The 26,909-nt window shown below is 45.9% G+C and overlaps 1 protein-coding gene and 1 long non-coding RNA gene across 3 annotated transcripts in view; one reads left to right on the forward strand and one right to left on the reverse strand.

Moving 5' to 3' along the window:
- Positions 1-493: 493 nt before the first annotated feature.
- LOC135898180 (uncharacterized) lies at positions 494-22,295 on the reverse strand. 2 transcript variants are annotated; one of them, XM_065426998.2, is made up of 3 exons: positions 22,082-22,295; positions 2,929-3,040; positions 494-916 (listed from the first exon to the last, which is right to left on the reverse strand). In XM_065426998.2, the coding sequence occupies exons 1-3, from the start codon at positions 22,194-22,196 to the stop codon at positions 814-816; spliced, it is 330 nt and encodes a 109-aa protein (XP_065283070.1). In that variant the 5' UTR covers positions 22,197-22,295; the 3' UTR covers positions 494-813. The 2 variants fall into 2 exon arrangements, with proteins under 2 accessions (XP_065283070.1, XP_065283071.1); XM_065426999.2 differs by lacking the exon at positions 22,082-22,295 and adding an exon at positions 12,849-13,096.
- Positions 3,071-26,909, forward strand: part of LOC135898182 (uncharacterized) — a 99,865-nt gene continuing 76,026 nt past the window's right edge. Inside the window, exons 1-2 of the long non-coding RNA XR_010563279.1 lie at positions 3,071-7,137; positions 8,517-8,561. This is a non-coding gene — a long non-coding RNA (uncharacterized lncRNA). The remainder of the gene's footprint in view (positions 7,138-8,516; positions 8,562-26,909) is intronic.

Below are 26,909 nucleotides of genomic sequence, written 5' to 3' on the forward strand. Positions count from 1 at the left end.
AAAATACACCGTTCAGCAAAATACAGCGAACTTAATCGATGAACGTGTGCTAGAAACTTTGCCTTTTTTTTTCGGTTTGAATGTTTCCTCTCTAACTGATTTTATTCCTCACACATTGGCGTTAGAGTAAGGGCACGCGAATTTTAATATTTCTCGTATTGAATTCGTTTTGAATTTCTTGCCCTGAATTTGGAAGCTGTACACAATATGCTGTACAGGATGTGTAATTTTGGGTAAATTAATGTTGGCCACAAAGGTTTATATAGCAACTTTTGCGTGATACTGTGTGCAATACTGAGTTCCAATTTTACGCTTTCTAGAGGGCCTGTTCTCGAACTTGACCTATCTCAAGGCATTGCAAAGGGGGCGTTAAGTGTAGTGCAGGAATTTGCGCTACGTGCCACCTACACTCAAAGTACTGATACCACGTATGTGCTTGCGCAAGATCTTTTTTTTTTTTTGCCAAGCGCTTAGGTGTGACACGTACGCAATCTTCGCCGAGTTTATGTTTATTACGCGTAGCATTCTTACATGCAGCCCATCACAGTCATCCGCCTCAGAAAGCACGAGTAAAACGGCGTGCTCTTAGAGATGATAACTGTTCACTAACACAGAGACAAAACAACAGACAGGAAAACACGACACAAGCTGTCACAGAGCGTCCGCAACTGTTTTGCTTTGTTTTGGCACGGATTGGCAGATAAAGCGTCCAGTCCCTGCAGGCTTTCATTGCCGTTGTGATAGACCGCAGGAGGACATGGCGGACACTGTTGCCTTGTACTAGGTTTCTCTGATCTCCGCGAGAGATGACGCTCACGTGCAAACGAGGTGCGTTTTGCAACATTTGGGGTAGATTCCTTTGCCTTTCTTCAAGGTGCAGTTCTTCGGATAGCCTTGCAGGGAGACGCGTCCACACCTGCGCAGACAAAGCAGGACCTTTCACGTTAGGAACCCTGTGTACTAAGTCAATCGGCAACGCTTAATCAAACGCCAGTTTAGCGCACTACAGCCACGTGTGATAGGTTGACATGTCTATAGAAATGATGTTGTACTGCATATTCTTCATGGTATACTAACGTAAGTTCGTTAAATATGGTGTAAATAGTAAACTTTCATCGAGAACGAATTACAGGTGCAAGAGGGCGTTCTTGTGCGTTTGCACGACTATGCCTATTTGGCAGGACAAGTTGACAAAAACGCAGATTAGCTGCTCCGTGTTGGTGCACCAGTAGACATGCGAAGTGAGAAGGAGGAGCAATGGGGGCGCGCTCCATCAGAAGCGGGGCGAAACTAGACTGATGAACACGGAAAAACGGATAATGGTCGTGCCTATATTTATGCAAAGCATGACCTACATTCATCATTATACGAAGGATCCATCTTCAGAGAAAAACAAAAAGGCGATGGAAATGACTAACTTCGATGAAAAAGAAAGAGGAAAGGACGGAGGATTTGATGGCAGTATTGCACGCAAATTGAGTTGGCCGCTTTGGAACAGTCGTGCGCACTTTTCTACAGGCTTTCGCGTAAAGTCTGTGTAGGTTTATTTTGCGCATTTCCTAAGACGTTATTCGTAAATCATCGAAATTGTGCTCTTTGTGCTTTACAAGGTCTCGTTGCAGTCCCCTTCTCGCCATTGCTTATGCTAATATCAAACGAACATTGTAGAAGGGAACCTCATTTGAATATACATGGGCACATTACAAAGAGCCATCTACATTGTGCATGGCTATTCCCAGCCCGGTACTCAATCACTAAATTCCAATTGGTTCAAATCGAAGTTTCTACATCGGTCGTATCAGACGGCCTAACGACACGTAGAGTCGCTAGTTAGAAACTTTTTGAGAAAGACGGCGCACACATCATTTATCCGAGCTGTCATCTTTGTCGTCCAACTGCAATCCTATTTCCTCATGTTGGACATTCTATCTGATTACAGGAAGTAAAACATCTTATCTGATTAGGGGAAAGTAAAAGCCATGGGGGACACCTAAGCAATTAGAATGGTGTGTAAATGCGAGAGCATTAATTGTCGCTGAATGTGTCGCTGAGTTTATAGTGTTGTGGCGAAATGTCGCTGAGTTTAGTGCTGCTGCGCGAGTGTAATGTTGCTGCTTATGAGGTCGCAACAACGCAAGACGGCAAATCGGCCACATTGCGATCTCTCAGCTGAGGTTTATTTGCGGAGTTCTCGTTAAAGTAGTATTTCACGCACATAGCGTTGAGTGTTCTTTCTCGACGACACCACATTTCGGCACAGTGGCACCCCTTTTACATTGTGGTTCTTCGAAGCAGCACCATGGTGTTTAGACTACATTGCCTCATCGGGTTCGTAGGCGAACTCCACCTCATATTCTGGGTGGACGTCGTAGTGGTCTTCTGACGGGTACGTGAAGCGCGTTGCTTCTTATTCCTCGTCCATGGGAGCCGGCGACGGCCTCTGCGAGTCCTCGACAGCGCGAAAGGCAAAGCGAGCGGCTGCAGCTCGCCGTGCTCGCTCCGCAGCCTCTCGCTTTGCCATATAGTGAATTTACCCGCCAGTCAGAGCCCAACCACGTGCACAGGCTCGAAGATGTTCATCAATGTTGCCTGTTGGAACGGTGGCGCAGTGGTTAGCGCGCTCGGCTACGGAGCGTCAGCAGTGACGGTGAGGATCCTCACCGTGGTCACTCATTTGGCTAGGCGAAGATGACGTAATTGGTGCGTGCTTTTTCTGCCACGGCTTTCGCACAACGAGCCAAATAATGCTCTCGCATCAAAATTTGACAGCTACAAAGAGGCACACTTAAGCTTAATGATGTGGCACTACGAGGGCTCCCGGCTACTGAAACTATTCCTCTCTATCTTGTGCTCGCCTTGCACACCACAGCGGGACGGTTTAAGCGCTTGTTCAATGCGCCAACGAAGACTACACGCAGGGAAACTTACGAGGCGCCTCTTAGGTACTTAAGCCGTGAGTCGCAGGTGAGGCTCATGCAGGGATTGGCGAGGTTGATGTGTGCTCCGTCTGGAATGGCATACTTCTTCCAGATGCACTGTTCTGAAAGAAAGAAAAAGACCGAAAAATAATCATTTTCTTCTTTAGTAGCAGCGAAATATAAAAAGTTTGGCCACAGGAAGGGCCGGCTATACCAATATACCCAAAATATCAGATAGGAAAATCTTCAGGAATAAAAACCTCAAAGAAGATAAATAGTTTAGAAAACACCGTCAAACGGCTATAAACAAATAAACAAAGCAGCAACAAAGCAATTTAATTAGTCACGGAGGAAATAAAGGGAAAGAAAAGTTATTGCTATAATAAATGTAAATATGTATAAACTCCACAAAGAGTGAAATAGAGGCGACAAAGAGTACAAGCATTAATAGATCATAACGACAGAGAGAAAATTAGGAATACCCATTGCCAAATGTTGCTAATCATATATCAAGTCCATTGTCCCCTTATACCTATTTATGTCGTTAGCGAAGAGTCAGATATAAGGGCAAGGTCGGGAATTATCGTGCGGTTCAGCGAATCAAGGTTTTTAAACAAATTGAGCCTTCGGTTTCTTTTAAGGATTACAAACTTCCGTCTAAGCCTAACTGAGAACGAAGGAAACACCCACAGCTTCAGCTTTGCTAGAACAACATCGTTCCCTGAGACAACAGCTAATAAAGCGCGACAGAAGTTTCTCGAATTTGGTTCGCGCCACCGACGTATTGGTTGTGCTTCTGTGAACTGCCATCTCTTAAAGCCGTGCAGTAGTCAGGATGCTTCTGAAACGTGCTGCTGTTCATAAGCAGCAAATTTCTGTCCCGCATATCTATCTATAATAATCATGTAGGAGAGAGAGAGAAGAAAATAAGAGCGACACAAATGAGACTTTCCATGGTAACATTTTGTTGGTCATCCTGTACTAGGGCAAGGGTTAAATTGATCAAAAAGTACGAGACGGCGGCACGAGATAAGAAAGTAAGCACGAGGAAACGTGCAAGAACTTCTACACCATGCCACGAGTTCGCATGTCTTTTGACAAAGCGAAAAAGAGCTTTCATGCTCCGAACACTGTGGACCAGTGTACTGAAGTGAATTCCGGAGTTTTACATGCCAAAACTTCAATTTGATTATGAGGCACGCCGCAGTGGCGAACTGCTGATTAATTGTGGCCACCCTGGTATCTCTAACGTGCCCCCAATTCACGGGACACGAGCGTTTAGGCATTTCGCCCCCATCGAAATGCGGCCGCCGCGGCCGGGATTCAATCCCGCGACCTCGTGCTTAGCAGCACATCACCATAGCTGCCAAGCCACCGCGGCTGGTTCTGGACCAGTGTACCAAAATTTTGGCGGGACACTGGGCACCAGTTCAATCTGTCTAGCGCTATCACGGGATATTTGCGCACTTGTAGCGAGGGTGGCTGTACTGTAGCCAATATTTCAACCAATCCCAACCCTTTTATGGGCAAGAACGCTCTCAAAACTGAGCCGCTGATTGCTTGGCGCCATGCGCATACTTTTCGCAAAGCTGTGGGTATTAAGGGAGACAGATAAGTTACCTATCATTTCCTTCGTCTCTTACTATTTCTGTCTCAATTTTTTCTTAGTAAAGCACGATTGAAGTCTGCTAGATAGCTGCCGCCGTGCAAGTCTCGCCCTTGGCCTGCAATATTTCGTGCGCCTCTTTTTACAAGTGCGTCGTAGGCCGCGCAGGCGGGTGCATTAGCTTTCTGTTGCTTTCATCATTTTCACGGCTGCTATCCAAAGTAGCGAGTACGCGTGCACATCACGCGTTGCTGCGTGTGCACGGCCCTGTCCACTTTGTGCATTTACTTCAAACTGTGCGTAATTTTTTTTAAACGAGTAAGCTGTGCCCCTGATCTGCGAACGTATACCTGTACACCGACTTGCTGGCTTAACCTCTGACCTGACGTGTTTCTCGCGGCAGTATGCGTGTCCTCTACACGGAAACCGCGGGGGCCCCTGCTGACACATGCGACCTTGTGAGACGTTGAAACAGATGGCTAGACGCTGTCTGGGCTGTCATTGCGCGAAGCAGCCCTCTTCTTTACGACACCTCGGCCTTCGAGAACCATATGCAGACGCTCAGAAGAAGGATAGGCGTATCTCAGGCGGCCGATGATTATACTGGCAGCCAATCCTTGTACCCTTTAGCCATGAGAACTGTGGTGCTGTTGTGCTGACAACACTAGCTTTGAAGGGCTGAACTTGGAAGTTTCTTATGCTAACAGGTCGGTTAGCGGCGAGTTACGGATCGATGCCGAGAGATGCTTAATCTGAAGGATAGATAGACGCCTTATCTCGGCCATCTAGAGCGGCCGATGAATTTCGTTCTGATAGCTGCGCAAGTTGCGTGGTATCCCGTATCTGTAATTGTTTTTGCTGTGAGTTGTTGAATATTATTTGTTATAGTTGTGGAGTGCCACGGTATCCGAATTTGTTAAATAATAATAATATTTGGGGTTTTACGTGCCAAAACCACTTTCTGATTATGAGGCATGCCGTAGTGGAGGACTCCGGAAATTTTGACCACCTGGGGTTCTTTAACGTGCACCTAAATCTAAGCACACGGGTGTTTTCGCATTTCGCATCTGAATTTGTTAATAACCTGTTTCAGTGGAGCAGTGGCTCAGTGGCTATGGAATACTACTTCTGAGAACGAGGTCGCGGATTCGATTCCAGTCTGTGACGGTCACTTTCAAATAGAGGGCAGAATGCAAAAAAAAAGAAAAACATAAAGAAAGACGCGCGTGTACTGTGCGTGGGGTGCAGGTAAAAGGACTGCGGTAGGCCAAAATTATTCCAAAGGCGGCGGCCCTCATAATATCACTCTGTGGTTTCGTGGTGTTTAACTCGTAGATTTTGAAAGAAAAAGTGTTACGATGCGCGGTTTGGTATGAAGCCACTTGAACTACAGTGAAAGTGAAATTAGAGAGCTATCGTACAGAGCCACCTGCAAAAATTACTGGTGGGAACTCTGGCGCCACGATGGTTCAGCTACCACGTGAATTGTGGTTAATGCTTGGATATATCTAAGCACTCTTGTGGCTTCAAACGTTCTCGTGACACCATTTATTACACCTTACCTTTCTAAGTTCATAAACGCTCATACTTTACTCTTTAACCCAGTTAGGCAGTGCGTCTCTGCACGCATCATTGATTATATTCAATTGTGGTATACGTAACGCAATAGTTTGTTGAAAATGATTAAGTTAAAAAAAAACACAAAGCCGTCTGAGGCCATAAGGACGAGGTTCAGGCAAATCCACCTGCCATTTATTATTCTCGTGATGGCTTAACCACCATACTTGCAGCGTCGGTCGGTACACATTTGCGTGAGAGATCCGTGTGGTAATTTTTGAGGGGCATTGTTTAAGAGACCCGTGCATCCTTCCTCTTCTTGGACAAAACAAAGAATGTGGGCCAAGCTACACACATAGCGGACATTAGTATGCTTCGGCGCTTTTATGCGTCACGAATAGCGCATATTTCATGAGGTGCTTAGGCGAGACCATAGTGCGGCGCGCGCGTTATGCATTCCTACTTGCGCTCTCTCTGGACAGCTTTGTTTCGGGTGGCATTGTCATTTTGTCTTGCGTAAAAGCGCAGCATCAAGATTACAGTATTTCGCTGAATGCTCGACAATGAGCACACATGTGACCGTTAAGCAAATCAATTGTAGTTCCTGCACGATACAGATAATTACAGGCTGCATTTGATGTTCTTGCATCGCCGGTATGCTTCGCGAAAAAAAAGAAAGAAAAAAAAACCAATGTCTGCACTTCTGACAAACAACTGTCTTTGCCAAGCACTGACTGTATCTTCGTGACGCTAAAGCTTCGTGGCGAAAATGATCATAATCATGCGATGAGAAAAAAAGATCTAGAATAAAATTTGGAACACGAAAAGGCACCGTGTAGATAAAGTCGGAACCACAGGAATTTTCTTTTTTAAAGATTGACAGCCAACAGCGCCACGACAACGTCGACGAAAGGCGAGCGCTAAAATCAATACTGGCCCAGGGCACATGTCGTATAGTTTGAGCCACAGTGCACAGCATTCTTTAACCAGAGGCCTGATGATGAAGCAGCTCTCGCTACCAATGAGGGGCGCGTCAACGCTAACAAGTGATAGAATGTAAGTACTTGGACCTACGAGCTCAATTTCATAATTACCCGCCACGGTGGCGTGTAGTGGCTTTGGCTTTGCTCTGCTAAGCGCGAGGTCACGGTATCGAATCACTGCCACGGCGGCCGCATTTCGGTGGCGGCGAATTGCGAAAAATTCTCGTGTTCCGACGAGGGCACGTTAAAGAACGCCAGGTGGTCAAAATTATTCCACAGTCCCCCCACTACGGCGTGCCTGATAATCATATCATCGTTTTTGCACTTGAAACACGGGAATTTAGTTTAATTCGAAAGTTCCGAAAATTGAAATAAGGTAACTAAAATAATTTCACATATACCCACCCACACCCTGTGACCCTGTTTGGTCGCCGCACATAGTTTGCTAATCGTTTGCTCGCAGATTTTTGGCAGCTCCGGCGGCCCAGTATGTGCCACCCGTTGCTTTCCACCCCGACTTTTCACCCCGACACTCATTTCTAAATTTCTTTAATTACTAGTAAACAAAGGTGATGCAGCGGAAGATGGGGTACACACATAACTAAGAAGAAAAAAGCAGTAGCGTTAAGCTGTGTGTGTATAATACAATGCTATCACCACGTTTTCTTGCATCTAGTCCCGTGAACATATCATACCCCTTTGATAACTTCGTCGTGAAACTCACGTTACATTACGAAGCCTATATTCCAGCGCAAAGAGTGGAAAGACAACCAATACTTACGCGTACTACGACCGTCAGGACAGACATCAGTTATATTATCGAACTGCTCTCTGTATACGATGACATGCCTTCGCCTTCCATGTATACTTTATCCTTATTTATATATTGCACGCACCTGCCATTCATCGCGGCTGTGCACACAGAAGGCGTAACAATGGATTACACACCCTTCACTGCCTCTGTCCGATGTTCGCGAAAAGTCTTTCACTGGAACGTCTAGCCACTCGAGCGGTCGTGCTTGCTGACTTCCACGTGGAAGTCGCTGAGTGAGCGAACCGATCGCGGCCCCGATTGTCTTGGTGTTTGCTGACCTCCTCGCGACATTGCGTTTCGGCTGTGTTTTGATGACTCTGCCTAGCTAGAGGGCGGCCGAAGTGAAAACGCTGACCGTGTTGTCGAGGTCGTTCGGATATTCGCTTCAAGAAGGGCAAGCTGCTTGTCAAACTACTCTTAGTGTGTACGCCTGTACGATGGAGCTGGCGAAGTCCTGCCCCCCCCCCCCCCCCCTTTTTCTTTCCTTGGCTTTCACGCTCGGGCTCAGTTGTTCATGACGTGCTGTTTTTGAGCGGCTGAGGCAGTGACCTCGACGAGAATTGCCCGTTACCTTGTTTCGAAATCCTTGCATACAATGGATACTTTAGGCGCGCCCTTCTGTATTTTTCTCTTCTCAGCGGAAGGAACGGAGCGAAACGGCTTGGAGCGTTCGGCCTTCAGTAGTGAGTAGTGCTTTTACTCTAAATTGATGAGCGAATATCCACATGAAAAGTTTTCGCTGTTGTTCTTGTCATTGTTTGCGTGCGTGTGTGCGGGCGTGCCATAAAGGTGTGACGACTTAAGACTCAGCTGGCAAAGCAGCGAGATTTGAGGATGGCATTTCTGGTTTTTCACGGGAAGAATTTGCGTGCGGCGTTTCCTTTCGTCTAGCCTATGAAGGCTTCCTCAGCACCCCATCAAGCATTCTCCCATTGTGCTTGCGGAACGGGTCCAGTTAGCTTCACTTATTCTGGCGATCACTTTCAGGAGAAAATAAGGGGGAGCGGGGTAAGGGGGGAGGGGAGGATGCAATAAACGTACATGCGATGCTCGTTGAGGATAATGAATGTGCCGAGAAAAAAAAAAGAACGCCAAAAGTAAAAGGGCTACGTGAACAGGTTGGCCATTTCAAAGGCAAAACAAGGTATAAAAGAGGTGGCACTTATTATTAAAACAACTGAAGGAATATTCCCAGCTGGAGCCGAGAGTGCGTCAAATTGAATTCATTAGAGCTCCTTGCGAGTGGTTGTGTGTGTGTTGCTACACTGACATTCTCCTCACCTCTGTACGCAACCTCTGTACGCAATAGCGTACAGAGTTTAAGAGTATTCTTGAAGACATCCTGTCAACAACTCTTGTCCCTTCAGTTTTGTCAACTGCAGTTACGCAAGTCATCTAAAAATATACCTTTGACGAAACGTTACCAGATGTGAAATATCAACAGTCGTGCCACACGCCAGCGTCACTGTTGCAATCGTCGGCGACTGGAGTTTTCTCAAAATGTGCGTGAGCAGCTGAAAGGGCAAAGAGTGGCGGAGCTTATCAAGGAAAAGATATAAACAGCATATTAGTTGTGCCTAGCAAGCACGTCTTGCATCGAATTTAAGCGGCTGTTGTCGGAGGCTAGGCTTAAGTCAGCGATGATGACGATGCTATGTGCGCGGAGTTTCAAAATTTCTTTCCCTCTTATTTTTGTCGGAGGCACGCTCTCTTAATAAACATAATGTCTTTCTGAGTGAACTGCCCCCGCTTTTCCGTATCGGGTATGTCTCTAGTCTATTACCGTGGGCCGGTCCCGTATATTGTGCAGCCTAAAAAGGCGGGCCACTATGTTCTATTAGGTATGTGCATACCTCTGACACCCCTGGTTGGAGTAATGTTCCGAGTATAGCTATATGTGTGTATATCTATATATTGTATTTACAAATTAACATAAATAAAGTTGTCTGATGGCAGTATTCGAACAAAGGACCATTAGCACAGTAGCCCGATGCTCTAACCGTCAGACATTTAGTTGGAAGGGGCGCCTTGCCCGTCATACATGTTCATCTTTTAGTCCAGGTCTTTGTAGCGCTCTTTTCTTCAAGTATGCAAAATCAACGCTGACGCCAATGTTACAAACATTCTGATCCTGTTGGTTTCTCTAAAAATTACATCTTCGTGCAAGATTGTTCGCGCGAATGCTTTCCAAGAAAACATCCTACCGCACCTCTTGTGGTATATGCGCAGTACATCTTTACGTAAAATATTGTTACAGGCCATTCCCGCATTCTGAAGAATGCGCTCAGCAGGACGATGAAAAGGATGAATGAAAGAGCTCGTTCGTGGTTGTGGTTATTCTGCTATCTTGGCGGTGACTTCTCTGTATATATATACATTGTAAACAAAATTTCGCCCTACTCTTTTTCTACGTCACAATATATATTTCGCGTGAGGAGTTCTCGTTCGTCACATGCGTATATGACGTTGTACGACCGGCATAAAACGTGCTCGCTCCTTCTTCTTCTTCTATTTTTTTTAAACCGCAACCTTCTTCAAGGGAGTTCGTCTTCAAGTCGCAAATTACATTACTACGTAGTTGGAGGGTCTCTTTCACGTTTCCAAAGCACGTACACCTTCGATGGTTTTTTCTTCGTCTTTTCTTTGTCCCGCACAGGCTCAGCCACCTGTCTGAGGATTTAAGACTCAACCGGCAAAAGCAGAGAGATTTGGCGATTACATTTCTGGTTTTCACGGGAACAATTTGCATGCGACGTTTCCTTTCGTCCAGGGTACGAAGCCAATTATGTCGCGAACGAAAGCTTTCTCAACACCCCGTCATGCATTCTCAGGTTGTGTTTGCGGAAAACTTGCAGTTTACTTATTATTCTGGCGATGACTTTCACTCGCTCAAACGCCGAGAATACAAGGGGAGGGGGGAGAGGATATGGAAGAATGCGAGAAACAGACATGCGACGCTTCTCGAGCATAATGAATTAAACTATAAAAGGGAGAAAAAAGAAGAGCAGGCGAAAGAAAAAGGGCAGCGTGAACAGGGTGGTGATTTCAAAGGCAAAGCAAGGTATAAAAGAACTTGCACTTATTAATAAAACAAGCGGAGGAATATTCCCTGCTGGATCCATCTAGCGCATCGAACTGAATTCACTAGAGCTCCTTGCGCTTTGTTTGACGACATACTGCGTCACAAACGTCTGAGTGTGGTCTGCACAAAGCATTTTCATTCTATGGGACGCATTAGAATGACAGGGAATGTTGTGGCAGCACTATAATTTTGGGCTCAAATTGTGTAAAGGCCCGGTATAAGACGAATGGAGGACCTAACTGATTTGGTAGTAAATTAGTTTAAATCCCACGGAAAAAAATATCTTGAAAAACGAAATAGAAGAAAAGTTTCAGGGAAATATTTAAAGACTTGCAGGTGCCCTTGTAACCACATTAAATGAAGGGTCCTTTCGAGTTCCGTCTCGGCAAGATATCGAAGCTAACGGTGCAAGCCCTTCTTTCATCATTTGTCTTGATCGTAACACATTGCTTGCTCCCCGTGTCTGCCGTAGTGAAACTCAAGGTCTTTGCTTCTAGCAGTGTTTCTCACTCGCTCTAACGACATCGATCCACCAACTTTTATATGTCAAATATCGTCTCTGTTGTTTTCTTCTTCTTTATTGCGCCTGCATTCTACCTTTCTAATGGTGTTACTGCGATGTGCCACGTTAGCCTTAGTGCCCTCAGGCCTTATTATTTGGAGTGTCGCTTGAAGAACTAAAAATAAGAATTAAAATAACCTTGACGCATTCAAACGCGTTATTCTTTCGCGCCAAATCCAACTCTAGCGCATGACGAGAATTGTAAGTGTGTGTGCGTGAGCCCTTGCGTGTGTTTATCTGCGTAAATGCGTTTTTAGAATAAGGGGGGGGGGGGTTGAGAGGGGGGAAAGTGTGAGTAAGCGAATTCCGGCAGGGTGGGTGTAAAGTGGGACGGCACTTGGTTTTCGCAGGAGGATTTAGCCTTGTGAAATGCCAGGCATCTGGAAGTGCCGCAAGTGCAGTCTGAATCATGGCTCACAGCTGCAGGTCGGTCGTGCCAGTGTATCTTCTAACAGAAGCAGGACTCGCGAGGGTTCAACGTGGAGGCTGAATGCAAACGGCAAATAGGAAGAACAACCACTGAAACACAACCGAATGGCTCAGCACACCATTAACGAGATTCCGAGAGATATCAAGCAAACCAGAGCAAACGATTCTTTTCAGGTTAAACACTAAAGACTGGAATGGGGGCCTCTCGAGTAAATAAGAAGCCATGTCCCGGATTCATCTGCGACGAAGACGATATTTGCTATCATCTCCAAGATGACTATCAGCAGATGCACTGGCAGCAAATTACAATGGCGAGAGCCTTCGCAATGACCACTAAGCGTTTGAGGTAACTTAACGTGCGATAAACGCTTCAAACGATCCAACGTCTTTACTGAGGAGCTCGCGAATAAAATAAAATAAATCAACTCAATATTTTTAGCAACGGCAGTTGCCTTTCAGTGCGTAAAAATAAAGGTAACACAGCATCCTACACCTATGTTGGCTTCCCTGAGATGAAGCAATGTTTTTGCATTAATTTGAAAATCTTTAATTGAAAGTCTTTAATTTGAAAATGCAGCCTTGTATTTTGTCTCAAAGCATCTCTCTTGTACGCAGACACTCTAGGCGTGACGTCATGAAATCGCTGGGTGGTTGTTTGATACATTTTCTGAAAGAATGAGTAGTTTAACTTCGTAGTTAAACTTGGGCTTCCTGTCGAGATTACGTATTTTGACACTCGCTGACACCTCGTTAGTTGAGAGGTACGGTTGGTGGGCGACTTGGCAGAGCGCTCGCTTTTGGAGAATGAAGTTACCCTGAAGCCTCGCTCCTTCACTGTCATCCTTCTGCAACAACTCTCATCGCGAAAGAGCAGGTAATCGCACGGAATGCACTCACTGTTTTTCACGTCAACGGGCTGCACAAACACGGCCGCCTTGGCGAGAGATGCGAAGACGCACAGGAGGAGGAGCACCGTCCCGAATCCCTGCCTCTGGCCGAACCGCATGCTGGTGCCAGCTGTGCGTTTGCGTGCACTTCAAGAACGAACCGCGCTGGGAGGCTTTACTCGGCGACCGTCTCTTTTTTGAGTGAGGCGCCGCCGTGGGACTGGAAGCTCTTTTATACAAACGTCTCAGCCGACTCTCGAGTGTGCGTGCTTGCGCGCGTGGACCGCGGTGAGCGAAAAACCGGATTGTCTGGCGCAGCGCACTTGGGTATTCCCCTGGCGGGCGAGGGGGACTGCTGCGAGCGTCTGTGCCGGCCGGCCGAAGCGGTTGCGTTTTACGTCGTTCTCATCGCACTGTGGGAACACTCTTCGCACCAAAAAAGGAGCAGAAAAAAAAAGTGCAGTGTTTTTAACCTAATCTACGTGCATCTACGACATTTGGATACCGTGTCACTAACACGCACAGTGCGCTGGTGCCTATTTGTCGTGCCTGACTGGAAACCTGGCTGCGTCGCGTGACGTAGAATGTTTGCTTTCAGTTTCGTTTTGTAGGAACAGTAAAGTGTTAACGTAGGCTGTTGCGACAACGACGTATATTCACATATTGACATCTTTGGCTGATTTATTAACGCGCAGCTTTCGTTGCCTCTTCAGCCCATTTTGCGGCTGCCGACTGCTGTCTTGCACGATGGGCCAGTCCTGGAGCTAGTGCAAAGCTGAGCGGCCCATAGCAACCAGTTGCCCTTATAAATCTAGCGCAGACGCGAGCTTCAACGCAATTAAAAGGGATCAATGAGTGTACTCAGTGCGGAAGAGACAGATGCCCGCAAGAAACATCGAGCGGAGAAGCAATGTCCACGGCGAAGCGTCGTTCCAAGCGACGCCGATACGCAGTGACGAGACATCACCGGTACGGGACGCCATCGTTTACGGGTGCAAACAAGTATACTTTGAGAGGCACTTGAAGCAGGAAGGGCTGGGTCCGGCGTGTAATGTGGGCGACAGACGCTGGTTTCTGTCGGACGTACGCGTCTGCTGTGTCGAAGAGCCACAAGTTTGCGTTGAGCGAGGTGTTACCCGGTAAAAAACGTGTGCAACGGTGTCCTGGGGTGCTATTCTGTAAGTGTACACTTAGCGGACACATCCATTGTGTCTGCTGGTGAAGTGATGATTGGCTGGGGGCGCCTGTACTTTTCTGACGCCTGCCCCAGCCCAGTCAATCATTCAGAACTACAGCAACCGCCGAAATGGACAAGTGGGGCTGGCATGCTTTTTGACACGCGATCGCAGGGGTTCGTTACTTTTGCTCAAGACTGTACCCACCTATTGAAACGTTCCGTATGCCATTCCAATAAATACGTATGCTTTCGTATAATCATTAGGGAATCTATATGAATTCCGTATAGATTACATGATATTCCCATGAGAATCGTACGGAAAGCATACAGAGTTATTGGAATGCGCACTGAACGTTTCGTCAGTGGACTTCGGAGATCCAGGAAAGTGACCGGATCGAGCGATATACCTCATCAATTTTGTCCCTTAACCAGCATCAACGTCACGCCAATTTTTAATCATTGCACATGCACCTCTGGCGAGTTCCCTTCCTGCTGCATGAACTGTACAGTGCGCCTTTGCTTCTATGCTTAAAGGGTGCACAAAATGCTAAGACACGCGTCAATGCTGTATCTTATTGGAAGTGTCTTTGAAGTTGAAAACGATGACTGCGCTGAGTGTTTCTTCTCATCAGGTTTGTGTCTAGCAAGCCGTATTCCCCTCAATATATTCGAGTGAAGGTGTGCATATAGAAATAATTAGTAGTGATTCATTCGTTGAATACAAATATATCCAATGAAGTGACGTAATCACCAAAGCAACATGGACTATAATTAATGTACTCTTGGTACTGTCTTTCAAGGACATGTATGCGCCTGTCATTCAACGCACAGTACAATTCCGCAACTAGCTTTAAGATGTTTCTTCACTCATTAATATTTGTGGAGCGCTTTAGTTTCTTCATGATTGATTGTCTGAGAGTATGTGAGTGATTTTTCAATTTGTATACTTCGAACGCTGTCAAGAACTGCATGGCTTAAGATATTTGGCAGTGAGCCGATATTATAAGAAAACACATTGAAAAAGTAATTGAGGAGCCATTTCACTATCTGAAGGTGGATTACCTGCGAAGCTGCGGCACATCACTCAAGGTTAGACAGGAAGACATACATTTAGTTTCATCATTTGGTAATGGTAGTCAGGATAGCTTTGCGATTACTGTGATATGCACTGATTGGTTCAGTTACAAACTTAGAATGTTGGCCAAAGTTAAATCTAAACACGACCGTTGTTCAGTATAGCTGAGTGACTTCAATCGGTGTGGCATTTCAAACTCTTCTAGCACAAATTGAGCGCACTATCACTTGTATGGTATTTAAATGTCCACATTGAAGACTCCAACGATGATCGCAGGGTTAGTGTTATCACGGCTAACCCATGCAGAGTGCGTGGCCATGAACTTCTCGATATCACACTCCAGGTGTGCCGGGAGATATGTACACAGTGCATATCACAATGCCATCTTTCGTCTGTATGGCACACACAACACCGCAGTCGATGGCATTTTTCTCTTGCCAGTCAAGGGTGTATGGTTGTACATACATTTTGTCCTTTTCATATATGGCAATGCTTCCTGCTCATGAAGCCATGTGCTGTTCACAAACGATCTCAGTATTCCCATCGGCTTAAAACATTGCATCTTGTTTAATTTATTATTATTATTATATATTATTATTATTATTATTATTATTATTATTATTATTATTATTATTATTATTATTATTATTATTATTATTATTATTATTATTATTATTATTATTATTATTATTATTAAGCCTGCTTCACCTCGGCCACGGGTCGTCCCGGATTTGCGCTATCTCAGAGATCGGCCCCCATTCATGCCCATGGGCACGACAGATGCAAAGGGGGGGTAGGGGGGAGGTAGAAGTATACAGGGGCCCTATAACGTAAAACTATTCCAATATGTTTTTATTCCAATTTTATGACGTCACATTTGCGTAACCACCGACGCAAGCATCGGGCGGTGACCCGCAGGGTTGTCTGAACAGACCAACCAAACGCTCTCCTCGTTTATAGGAGGTCACTTTCGTTTACTTTAAAAACGAATAACATGGCCTAGACTGAGCGGCTTGTCTTATATTATTGGCTGACAAAAGGTAAGGAGCACGCTCAAGTGGAGAGGGATTCGATGGGGCAGAGCCAGTGCACTGAAAATCGATAACCGAATCAAGAGGGTGGTGCCGGCGTCTGCGATTTGTCCGCTTTTCCTTACTTAACTTGCGGTGGCTAGCCGAAAATCGCGACGGCATGCAAGGGAAGATTAAGAATATCGCTAAAACCCATCCTCAGCAAAGAAGAGTTGGCAGAGCGAAGTCGTAAACGTGCCGAAAGTGCTCCAAAACGTTACACTGCCACGCAAAAAGTTTATTGTGCACAAATAAATCCATGCTCTCTGGCAGGTGCGAGTATCCAGTGCCTGAGCGATCGGCGGCAGTCATCTTTTATTCCTTTCGGAACGGGGTAGCCTGCGGCTATTCAGAAGAAAATTGAGTTTTGTTCAGCATATTAATGCATCTTTAACGCGTGCACGTCACTTTGACGTAATGAGTTTTCGTGCTTTTGTGAGGTCGCGTGAGAGGCGGGTGAAGTGGGTGCAGTTCGAAAACTTTTGACCAATAGCTGAGGGCTGATTGCAAAAAGGGATCGAATCAGAAATAACTATTTTTCTTTTGTTCAGTCCAATCATGCATAATCAATGTGTACACGTCATATCAGATGGGCAGCTATCGTGGTTTTCGTTATGTCGCGTGAGAGAAAGGCGAAGTGGGGATGATCCAAAATAATTTTTGACCAATCGCGGAGGGCTGATTGCAGAATTGAAATAGAAAAGTTTGGAATAGCTTTACGTTATAGCGCCCCAGCTTCACTGTAAAAATAATACAGTTTTTACATGTAGACATAAAATATGAGTCGCACTAGTTGGCTGATGCTGCCTCAAGTGCGCTGGTGTGTTCGATCGTCAATGGCATCCAATCGCATTCTTACGCCTCTCTGCAATTCTGTGTGGAGCAACTCAGGCAGGAGCTGCAGAAATGATCGGTTTGCCTTCAGATTCACCGAAGAATGAATCGGCTCGAATGTGTGCATCGGATATATCTGGGTCCTCCTTTGAAGAAATATGAAACCCCCTTTCTGACAAAGCTGTAGAATGTATTCTTTGAGTGTGTGCCTTTGCTTGAGGATGGAGAGAGCGATCGACATTTGAAGCCAAACGATTTTTGAGCGACCCTTGTCGCCTTAACGACATCCCGGTTTCACATTAACACCACTCACACTCACACAACTTGTTTTTTCTTGCCGGCTTATGAACAGAACGATAGCTTGAAATTGCATATTAGTTCGGTTTTTAGACTCTCAGGTTAACTCATGAAGGTATGTGCACGCAGGCTGCAAGTTTGCAGTGTGTGAAGGCCGACATAGCGAAGGAAACCCAGCGCGCATATTGCACCTCTTTCCCGTGCCAATAAAAATATGTTCTTCTAGGTTACAACCCTCCCAATGACAAAAAAAGACATTAACTGTGACAGAACAATAAATGTCGCTGAAGCCTGCAACAGTTGTTGCCCTGACAAAGACAAGTGCCCTCGTCGAAACGCTGGCTTAATTGACATTCCTTGTTCTAGCCCAATTAATCACTTCAAGCCTGCACATTCCTGTGATCCTGTCTCTGGTTTAAGAAAGGAAGAAAAATCTTGCCACTGAACGCTTTCGCCAGCGTTATGCAATATCCGCATTGAGGCTACATAGTCAACGTTACGCAAACGGGATTCACTCGTCCACGCTATACAAGGAGTCGCTATACACGTCTTCTGCCCGCTACTTCTTGTTCTCTGACCTCACGTTTACGCTGGCGAGGCCGGCGCCGTAGTGGCTGGCGCTCCACCGCGGGGGGTGCGCCGGCTGCGATGACGCAGAATCCCGAAGCACGTCGAGTACGCGTGCCTGGCAGAGGACGCAGCCCACGCGGGTATACGTGTGGATAGGGTTGCTTCGCATCCCTTTCCTGTACCCCAGCAGCTATGGGCACGCCGCCTCCAAATATGCGTGGCGGTGCACGTGTCCCTTAGCGCGGGCCGAGCGACTTGTTTTTTGGCACCGGTGTCTGAGTCGAAGAGAGAGCGTGGAGGTCACCGTGACGTCGCGCACTGCCGCTCTCGCGTATATGTTTTGCTTCCGTGACGGTGACGTGCCGTGGCACTCTTCGTGCGCGGGTTTGTGTTTTTGTGAAACGGGACCTCACTTGTTTGCGTAACGACATCAATATCCTGCTCGCGTCCGTTCATAGTTGAGGGGGGTTTTCCTTTTCGAGTCGTCTGAAGGTGGTCCCTCACGTTATCGGAACCGTGTGGCATTGTGTAAGCAAGACCTGGCGTTATGCAACCAAGGAGGTCGAATGTGGAGTACAGTCGAGTGGGCAATGAAGATCAATGAGTACGAGCTCGCCGGCTCGAATAAGTAATGGACGCAGTCGCCGCATTCCAAAGCGTTCGAAGCGCAAGAACTCCCGAAGAATGGGTTTGGTGGTACCCATTAATCTACCCTGATGTTCAAATTGGACATTGACATGGACATTCGATGCTGCAGTAGCATCGAATGTCCATCCGCTGTGCATCATGCAAAAAGGGGCACTAGCGTCTTGCGCAGTTGCCTCTTGAACATCTGCGTGCACAGGCTTTGTGGGTCAACGGGCATCCTCCATCATTGCTCTCACATGCGCCTTTTGTTGCCACCTCCCTTTTTTTTCTGTGCAGAGTAACAAGATAAGCAGGCGGTTTCTGACCAACACCTCTCCTTTCATTCCTCCAAGGGCGCTCATTCTTATTCCTGCCTCTTTCTCGGTGACCTGGAAGCCTACACTCAACTTTCATCAGCCCAGAAAGCCACATGAGCGCTCCTGTAATACTTGATTGCAGTGGATTGAAATGTCTGACGATGGACGCACTGTGCCTTGTACAGAGGCCGCGTAATGCATCTGAACTCTTGCCTCCTCATCCTTTATCTTTGGATACCTCATTCTCTCACAGCGTGTGTAGGGTATCCAACTGGACTAAGTGTAGGTGAAATCCGTGCCCATGGTTCCTTCGTACCCTGTCTCTTCTTATTATGATGACTTCGTCCTTTGGATACGAGTTTACACTATAGCGTTTGTAGCGTATACCTGCAGCCATGTTTGTTGTATATGCAATTGCGATTTCTATCTTAAAAGGTCCCTGAAAAGGTTTCGGCAAATTTTGTAGACGCGTAAGGTACACCTACAGTAGAATATTCAGGCCGTGATTTAGCTGAAGCGTCTCGTATTAAGGGAGCTACGGACGATTTCAAGTTACTTTCCACCCTAGCCCCATTTTTTCTCCCCATCTAGTTCGCCGAGTGATCGGGGCTAAGCTCCGCCTTCACTAGCTCTGCGTCATGATGTGACGTCGTGTCGTCTACTTCCGGTTGTCATGGCGCCACCACGCCAAGCCTTTCCAACCTCGGCTAACGACGAGTGTGTCCTGCATTCTGGCAACGACAGGGGAGCTGGTCGTTTTGACGGATGCACGGAGACGCAAACTAAAGCCCCTTAATTATACTATTGCTGTGATGAAGGGGCTTTAGCGTAAGCCTGAGTGGCCTGAGTCACCTGCACGGCGCAGTCGCCTGGTGGCACAGAGCTTAACCCGCCAAACACAGAGCTAACATTGCTCTAACGAAGTGTAAAACATTTTAAACATAATAAAATGTGTTGCCGATTACGCTCCTGGTGATAATTTACACCAGATGCGAAGTAGAATGAACTTGGTTTCTTTCTTTCTTTATTCATTTATTTCAAAATACTGCAGGCCAATGTGGTGGCCCAAGCAGGTGTGGGTTACATCCAACATAAATGTACAAAACAACAGACAACAAAAAGCAAGAAAGAAAAAAAAGGAAAAAAAAAGAAAAAGAAAGTTTAAGAGAGAAGGTGACACTCCAACTCAGCGAGAAAGTTATTGGAACCAAAAATATCAGACGGCAATGAATTCCAATCTTCCACAGTTTTAGAAATATAACTGAATTTGAAAGATTTTGATAGGGCAAAGACTGGGGTTAGTGCGAATTCATGGTCATGGCGTGTGCGTAGTGTTGTTAAGGGTTTTATACTGACAGGCAGATCTATTTTTATGTTGTCAAACATACAGTTATAAAGAAATGAAAGGCGACTAAACTTTCTGCGGGCTTCTAGAGTAGAAATACAGTTTAATTGCATTAGGTTGGATGGGCAATGAAGTCTACGATATTTGCCAAATATAAACCTAACAGCCTTTCTGTTAATACGTTGAAGTTGCATGATATCTTTCTTTAAATAGGGATCCCAAATGATAGAAGCATACTCAAGCTTAGAACGAACACAGGTATTATAGGCTAAGAGCTTTGTTTGCGAAGGTGCGAATTTCAGCTTTTTTTTAAGGAACCATAACTTGGTCAACCCACATTTCTAATATCTGCACATCTGCACTACGGAAATTAAGTTGCTTGTGAGAGTGACACCTAAGTACTTATATTTGCCTAGAATCGAGATACTATTGTTTCTAAGGGAATAACAGAACTGGCTAAGATTTAGTTTCCTGGTGATACGCAGTAGTACTGTTTTCTGAGTATTTAGTTGCATGCCCCATTTTTGACACCAGTCGTCAATAAAATTCAATGCATGTTGCAATTGAACGTGATCTCTGGGTGATACGATTTGTTTAAAAATGATACAATCATCCGCGAACAAACATAAAGACACATTTTCGGGAATAACATCAACCAAGTCATTGACATAAATTAAAAACAGAAGTGGTCCCAATACACGTCCCTGTGGAACTCCAGACGTGACATGAAGAGCAGCAGATGATGAATCATTAATTACCACATACTGTTATCTGTTGTGAAGATAAGCCCAAATCCATTGAACTATTTTTCCTGGTAACCCCAATCACTGTAATTTGTAAAATAATTTCCCATGTGGCACTTTGTCAAAGGCTTTACAGAAATCTAGAAAGAGAACATCTATTTGTCCTGATGCATCAAGCACTCGTGAAAATTCATGCACAGTTGTAACTAGTTGTGTAACAGTAGATAACCCTTTTCTAAATCCATGTTGAAATTTTGATAGTACGTTGTTATCACTAAGGAAGTCATGAATGAAGTTTGCAATAACATGCTCGAGAAGTTTACAACTGCTTGTAATAGAGATAGGACGATAATTCTTAATCTACAAGTGATCACCTTTTTTATAAATCGGCTTAACGCGGGCTATACCCCAGTCAGCTGGTTACTGCTATATCAGTTCTGTGTTTGTCTGGTTAAGCTCTGCGCCACCACGTGGCTGTACCGTGCAGGCCGCTCAGACTTGCTCCTCCACTAATCCGGTAAAACGTCCAGTCCACTTGCGTTTGCCCGAATACCAGAGTTGCTAAAGCTCTCTATCCTATCGTGTGAAGTGACGGCCGCAAAGGCGTATAGATGCTGTCGCCGATCGGATACCGACATCCCGATGCGCTGCAGCCACTTCGCTCGCATGTTGCCTTGCAGAGAGACACGATGTCACAGCTTACGCATGCCGCGCCATTGTCTGCGTAGGACATTTGGCTTTCAACGTAGGGTCCGCGTGGCCTCGCTCAGCCGCGCCAAATACGCAGCCTATGGCGCGGCTGAGCGCGCCCACGCAGGCACTACGTTGAAAGTGATCTGCGATGAGTTCAGTCTAAGTGCGCCGAGGGCTCGTAGCTTCGTGTGCCTTGTGTTCTCGTCGCATAGTTCGTGTTTAGGCGAGAGGCAGCACGAAGGTGAATTCGCTAGCTGCTGCTGCCGCTCCTCCTCACGTCAGCATTTTGTCAGCGAATGCCCCCGCTCATCGGTGTTGCTTGCCTGTGCGCGCTTGACACCATGCTTGTAAGAGTTATTAGGACCGATAAAACTACTTTGCTTCGTATAGCTGCCTACTAATTTGCTATCGGAATCGATGCATCTCTTTTCGAGGAAACCGCGACCTTTTATTTCACACGTGCGCATGGATTGCTGTAGTATTGCAAACACTTACCTCCACGCACTTCCGTCTTGATGTGGAACACTGCCCCGTGCGCTGCGTAAAAGAGAGTCGACGGAAACATAAACGCGGCAAAGCAGCCCAATGCGGTCGAGGGCATCCACTTCATGCTGTGTCTAGAGAAGGCTGCCAGCAGAGTAGGGCTTTAAATGAGCTCGCTTGTCCTGAAGTGACTTCTGTGAATACAGCTTGGCCAGCAGCTGCTCTCGCACTGACTGAGGTTCTTAAGGGGCCCTCGCAAAAGCCTTATTTTTTTTTCTCTGGCGAGCGTTTGACGTTCCCAGAACGATCTCAACTTTCACGAACGGAGGCGTTCAGGTGGCGCCTTACGGCAGGAACAGACGCCGTCTGGCGGAAGCTTGTTCTCTTAACGTCCGTCACTTTGTGCTTGCGTTGAAAGTGCGTAGAGTCTGAGTTCTGCCGGGGGCCTGACTCATGCCGTCCGGACTCCAAAACAGCTGCGCGCGGAATTCTCGCCAGCCATCATATACCTGAAAGCGATATCTTGCATACGAGCGCATAGCCCTTCCTGAGTGTTAGTGGCGCATTCATCCGTTTGTAAGGGTTTAATTTTGTAACTTTCTCGGGGGCCAAACGTTTTTCTGCACACAATGCTTCCAGCGCATTTGTCGTTTGCTCAGTTTAGTGTCGCAGATAGGCTGAACTAACTTCTTTTCAGTTAAGGACTCATACGTCAGCATTTAAAAGACTATAGACCTGTTGGGCACAAACTGAGTTATGATAATAACGCTTCAACTTAACAATTGAACTGATAAGTTGAATTCTTCACGAGTAAAGCACTTAACTCCAACGTTTAGTAACGTAAAAAGAAATATGACCACTGACCATAGGGGTATAAACAGCAATTTCAGACTTTGTGGTAATTTAAAGGGACCCTGAAACGATTTTGGCGATTTTCTACAAACGTACTGAGTCGTTAGAGTATGTTCTTCTGATCATTAATTGATGCATCTAAGTGCTCTGCGTAAAGCGTGTAATTTATTATAAGGTTTTAAAAATACACATCGCTGCCGATCGCAGCGCACTGCTCGGCGGAATTTTAAGCCGCCCCTACCCATATGATGCAAATAACCCATATTACGTCACATGGACGAGCTATCTGATTGGCTGACCAGGGCGCGTGGTCGATAATTTTTCCAACCTTCTGGTGAACAAATGATGCTCGTAATAGTTGGAATGTTAGTTACTTTGTTTTTGTAAAAAGAAAATAACTTAAAGAGAATAAACAAGAATAGTTTTTTAGTACACTTCAGCACTTCCGGCACACAGCAAGTGTCGTCTGCTTGTGTTACAACGTACTCCATTTTGACGAGAGCTCCGCGGTCAGAGTCGGTCTCAGTCTTTTCGCGAGCACTATGATTCGACTTTGTTGCCTTGTGGACTGCAAACCTAGCGACCTGCAAACCGCGAGTCCAGTATTAGGGCAAACGCAAGCGCAAGGGGACAGGGTCTGGCCGCTTGACTGTGCCGGGATGAGCCACGATATGAGCAGAAGGGCAAATGTGAACGGTCTGCACGGTGCAGCCACCTGGTGGCACAGAGCTCAACCATACACAGTAGCAGCAACGAAGTGCATTCTTCTTTGCTGCTGGTGTGTATTTTTCGCAGGAGTGTGATCATCAACACGTTGTTCTTATAGATGTTTAAAATGCTTTACACTTGGTTAGAGCAATATTAGCGCTTTGTTTGACTGGTTAAGCGCTGCGCCAGCAAGTGTCTGGACCGTGCAGACCGATCAGGCTGCTCACGTACGTCTAGGCTTCATCAGCTTGAGTTTATGCCTCCAGTCATTTGCCGAAATGACCAGCTTGCCTGTTTTTAGCGGAGTACCGGACACGGTCGGCGCTACGACAGAATGCTCGCAACGCACGCTGCTTCGATAGCTCTCGGTCGACGGCCAAGCGGCTAGCGGAGAGGTCTCGCGCGGGAGGGGGCGTGCTCCTAAACAACCGGAAGTGAGCGATGTGACGTCGCATCGTGATGCTGAACCAGTGAAGGCGGAGCTTAGCGCCGCTCGCTCGGCGAGCGAGTTGAGGAGGAAAAGCATAGCTAGGGAGGAGGGTAACTTCTAATCGCTTGCAGCTCCATTAATACGCAACGCTTCACTTAAATTGTGGTGCGAATGTTCTACTTAAGCTGTACCCTACGCGCCTACAAAATTTGTCCGAACCGTTTCAGGGGTCCTTTAATTATTCAGGTAAAAGTACACGGAACTGGACACTTATATTGCTGTTATATATTACTAAAAGGTGCTACGAATACAGGGAAACGCAAAAAGAGATAACAGCAGTGATAGAGGTATTGGGCGGTCGAAGCATCAATCAAGCGTATGTGAATATCTAAACGAGTCACTAGATATGTTCAACAGTCTACATTCATAACAGAAAGAAATCGGAAAGCACCGATCAGTAAAGCTGCCACGCACAGAGGCATAACCTCTCAAATGACATTCACTGCAAGAAACTTGCAAGGAACATCGAACATGTTAGGTAGACAAAAAAAAAAGATTAAGCGCCAGTATCGACAGAGACAGAGAGAGATAATATTCTTGGATGGAATAAAAGCATCGCAATCGACCATATCAGCGTGTATATTTGAGAGGATATGAAAGAGCAAAGTAATGTTGAAGAGGAGATTCTTATTGCAAGGGGAGGTGGAAAATATTTGATAAAGTGCAGCGCAGTAACTGTCTTTCCGGAGAGGATACCTCAACCGCGCTGCACAGGGGGAAATGGGGCTGAAAGGAGGGGTGAGAGAGGGAGAGAAGCAGCAGCAGCGTCCGAAACGCCACAGGCGTGGGGAGGTGGAGTTAGAACACATTGGCTCGTGATTCGTAGTCACCCCCTTGAAGCTGCGAAGGAGTGCGTTTATCTTTGTCAAGTTGTCATAGAGAATCTTGATCACGAGAAAGGAATGTTGGCACAAATAATAATAGGTTGACGCTTATGGTGAGCGTATACTGCCAAGTCATGAACGACAGATTACCTCTATCTAAACAACACAGGAATTCACAGGAAAATCAAGAGGTGGAGTGAATGACGGTTGTCGAATAAGGAATGTTGCTGGAACCTACGTTCTTCGTCAAGACAACATCGGAGGTGACTTAGAACTGATGGCAGTATGAGGAGCGCTATCGGCGATTCGTAAGGGCTAGGAAAATATCAGAATATGTTAGAGAAGTATCATACAGCACCCCTTGTTGAAACTTTGGCTTCAGCGACGTTACAGCCAACCATTATGCTTGAGAATAAAAGTATAAATTAATGCACTATACCAGCAGCAATCTGTGCAGCAGGAATTTTGACGATAAGAAAGGAACTTGAGAAGATGCTAAGAAGCCAATAAACGGACTTCTTCCCCGGCTTGCTCCTGTGGCAATGACGATGTTCGCCATCACCTCCTCGAATGCCACACACACACACACACGCGACGCAAACAGCAGCTAGAACAAGCGCTACACTACATTTATCCTCACCGACCTTTCTCACTGGCAAAATTTCTGGGCCCATGGCCATCGAAAATAACACAGCTAAAAGCATTGAATCCACTCCAACATTTTTATGAAGATAGATGCATCCTTAACAAGTACTAGATATCACACTGACTAGACGTGCAATGTCACTATAACTTGCTTTGATTATTTGTAATTATTAGCACTTGTATATTAGGTGTCATAATCTTTTGTATTCTGTTTTGAAACACTCTTGACTCTCATATTATGTGTGGTTATTATTTTAACTCTCTAATATTCCTGTTTTGTTCACATGCTCATCGCAGTCTACATCGCGGTCGCTTGTGTGACTGTTTGTGACTTTGCTTACAAACTCACTGTGGTGCGACTTGCCTTTGCCTCTTATATTTATATGTCCATGGATATATAGGACTGTGTGCTGTGGATTTGTGACCCTGTGACGTCGTTTCTTTTCATTTTCCTACTCATCATCATCATCATCAGCCTGATTACGCCCACCGCAGGGCAAAGGCCTCTCCCATACTTCTCCAGCTACCCCGGTCACGTACTAATTGTGCCCATGTTGTCCCTGCAAACTTCTTAATCTCATCCGCCCACCTAACTTTCTGCCACCCTCTGCTACGCTTCCCTTCCCTTGGAATCCAGTCCGTAACCCTTAATGACCATCGGTTATCTTCCCTCCTAATTACGTGTCCAGCCTATGCCCATTTCTTTTTCTTGATTTCAGCTAAGATATCAGTAACTCGCGTTTGTTCCCTCACCCAATCTGCTCTTTTCTTATCCCTTAACGTTACACCTATCATTCTTCTTTCCATAGCTCGTTGCGTCGTCCTCAATTTAAGTAGAACCCTTTTCGTAAGCCTCCAGGTTTCTACCCCGTACGTGAGTTATTACGTGATTTAGTACGTCAGTACGTCATTTTCCTACTAAATGTTTTTATATGTTGTTATTTCTGCTATAACAAAACGAGTAGCCGTCACTATTATAGGGAGACTACCCATCTCTTTCTTTGATTTTCAATTAAAAAAATGGCTGTGGCTTAGGTAAGGTTAAGCCCAGGATGCGAAGCATACTAGCCTTTATTTTAGTTGTTGAACCACTGTTTAGCCTGGTGAACTGCTGTTGCTTGGCTATATTTGGTTCGGCTAGACGAAGAAACAACTCATGCATTACTTCTTCGCCTTCAAGAGTGGAACGCGACAGCGTTCCCGTCGACCCGCCAAGGGGTGTAAGACAATGGGCTACAGGGCAGCGACTACGCGCCCCGCATTGGACGCGGTGAGCGTCGAGCAAAGCAGCGTTCGGCGCGGCAACGAAATGTGCGCCTGA

The sequence above is a fragment of the Dermacentor albipictus genome, chromosome 3 (genome assembly GCF_038994185.2).
Source record: "Dermacentor albipictus isolate Rhodes 1998 colony chromosome 3, USDA_Dalb.pri_finalv2, whole genome shotgun sequence".
NCBI classification, from domain to species: domain Eukaryota; kingdom Metazoa; phylum Arthropoda; class Arachnida; order Ixodida; family Ixodidae; genus Dermacentor; species Dermacentor albipictus.

Excerpts from the sequence above, each read along its gene's own strand:
- LOC135898180 (XM_065426998.2), bottom strand. The coding sequence starts at position 22,196 with ATGAAGTGGATGCCCTCGACCGCATTGGGCTGCTTTGCCGCGTTTATG. Across the intron at positions 3,041-22,081 it reads CAAGACGGAAGTGCGTGGAG|AACAGTGCATCTGGAAGAAG; the intron begins GTAAGTGTTTGC and ends TCTTTCTTTCAG. Across the intron at positions 917-2,928 it reads AAGTACCTAAGAGGCGCCTC|GTGTGGACGCGTCTCCCTGC; the intron begins GTAAGTTTCCCT and ends TTGTCTGCGCAG.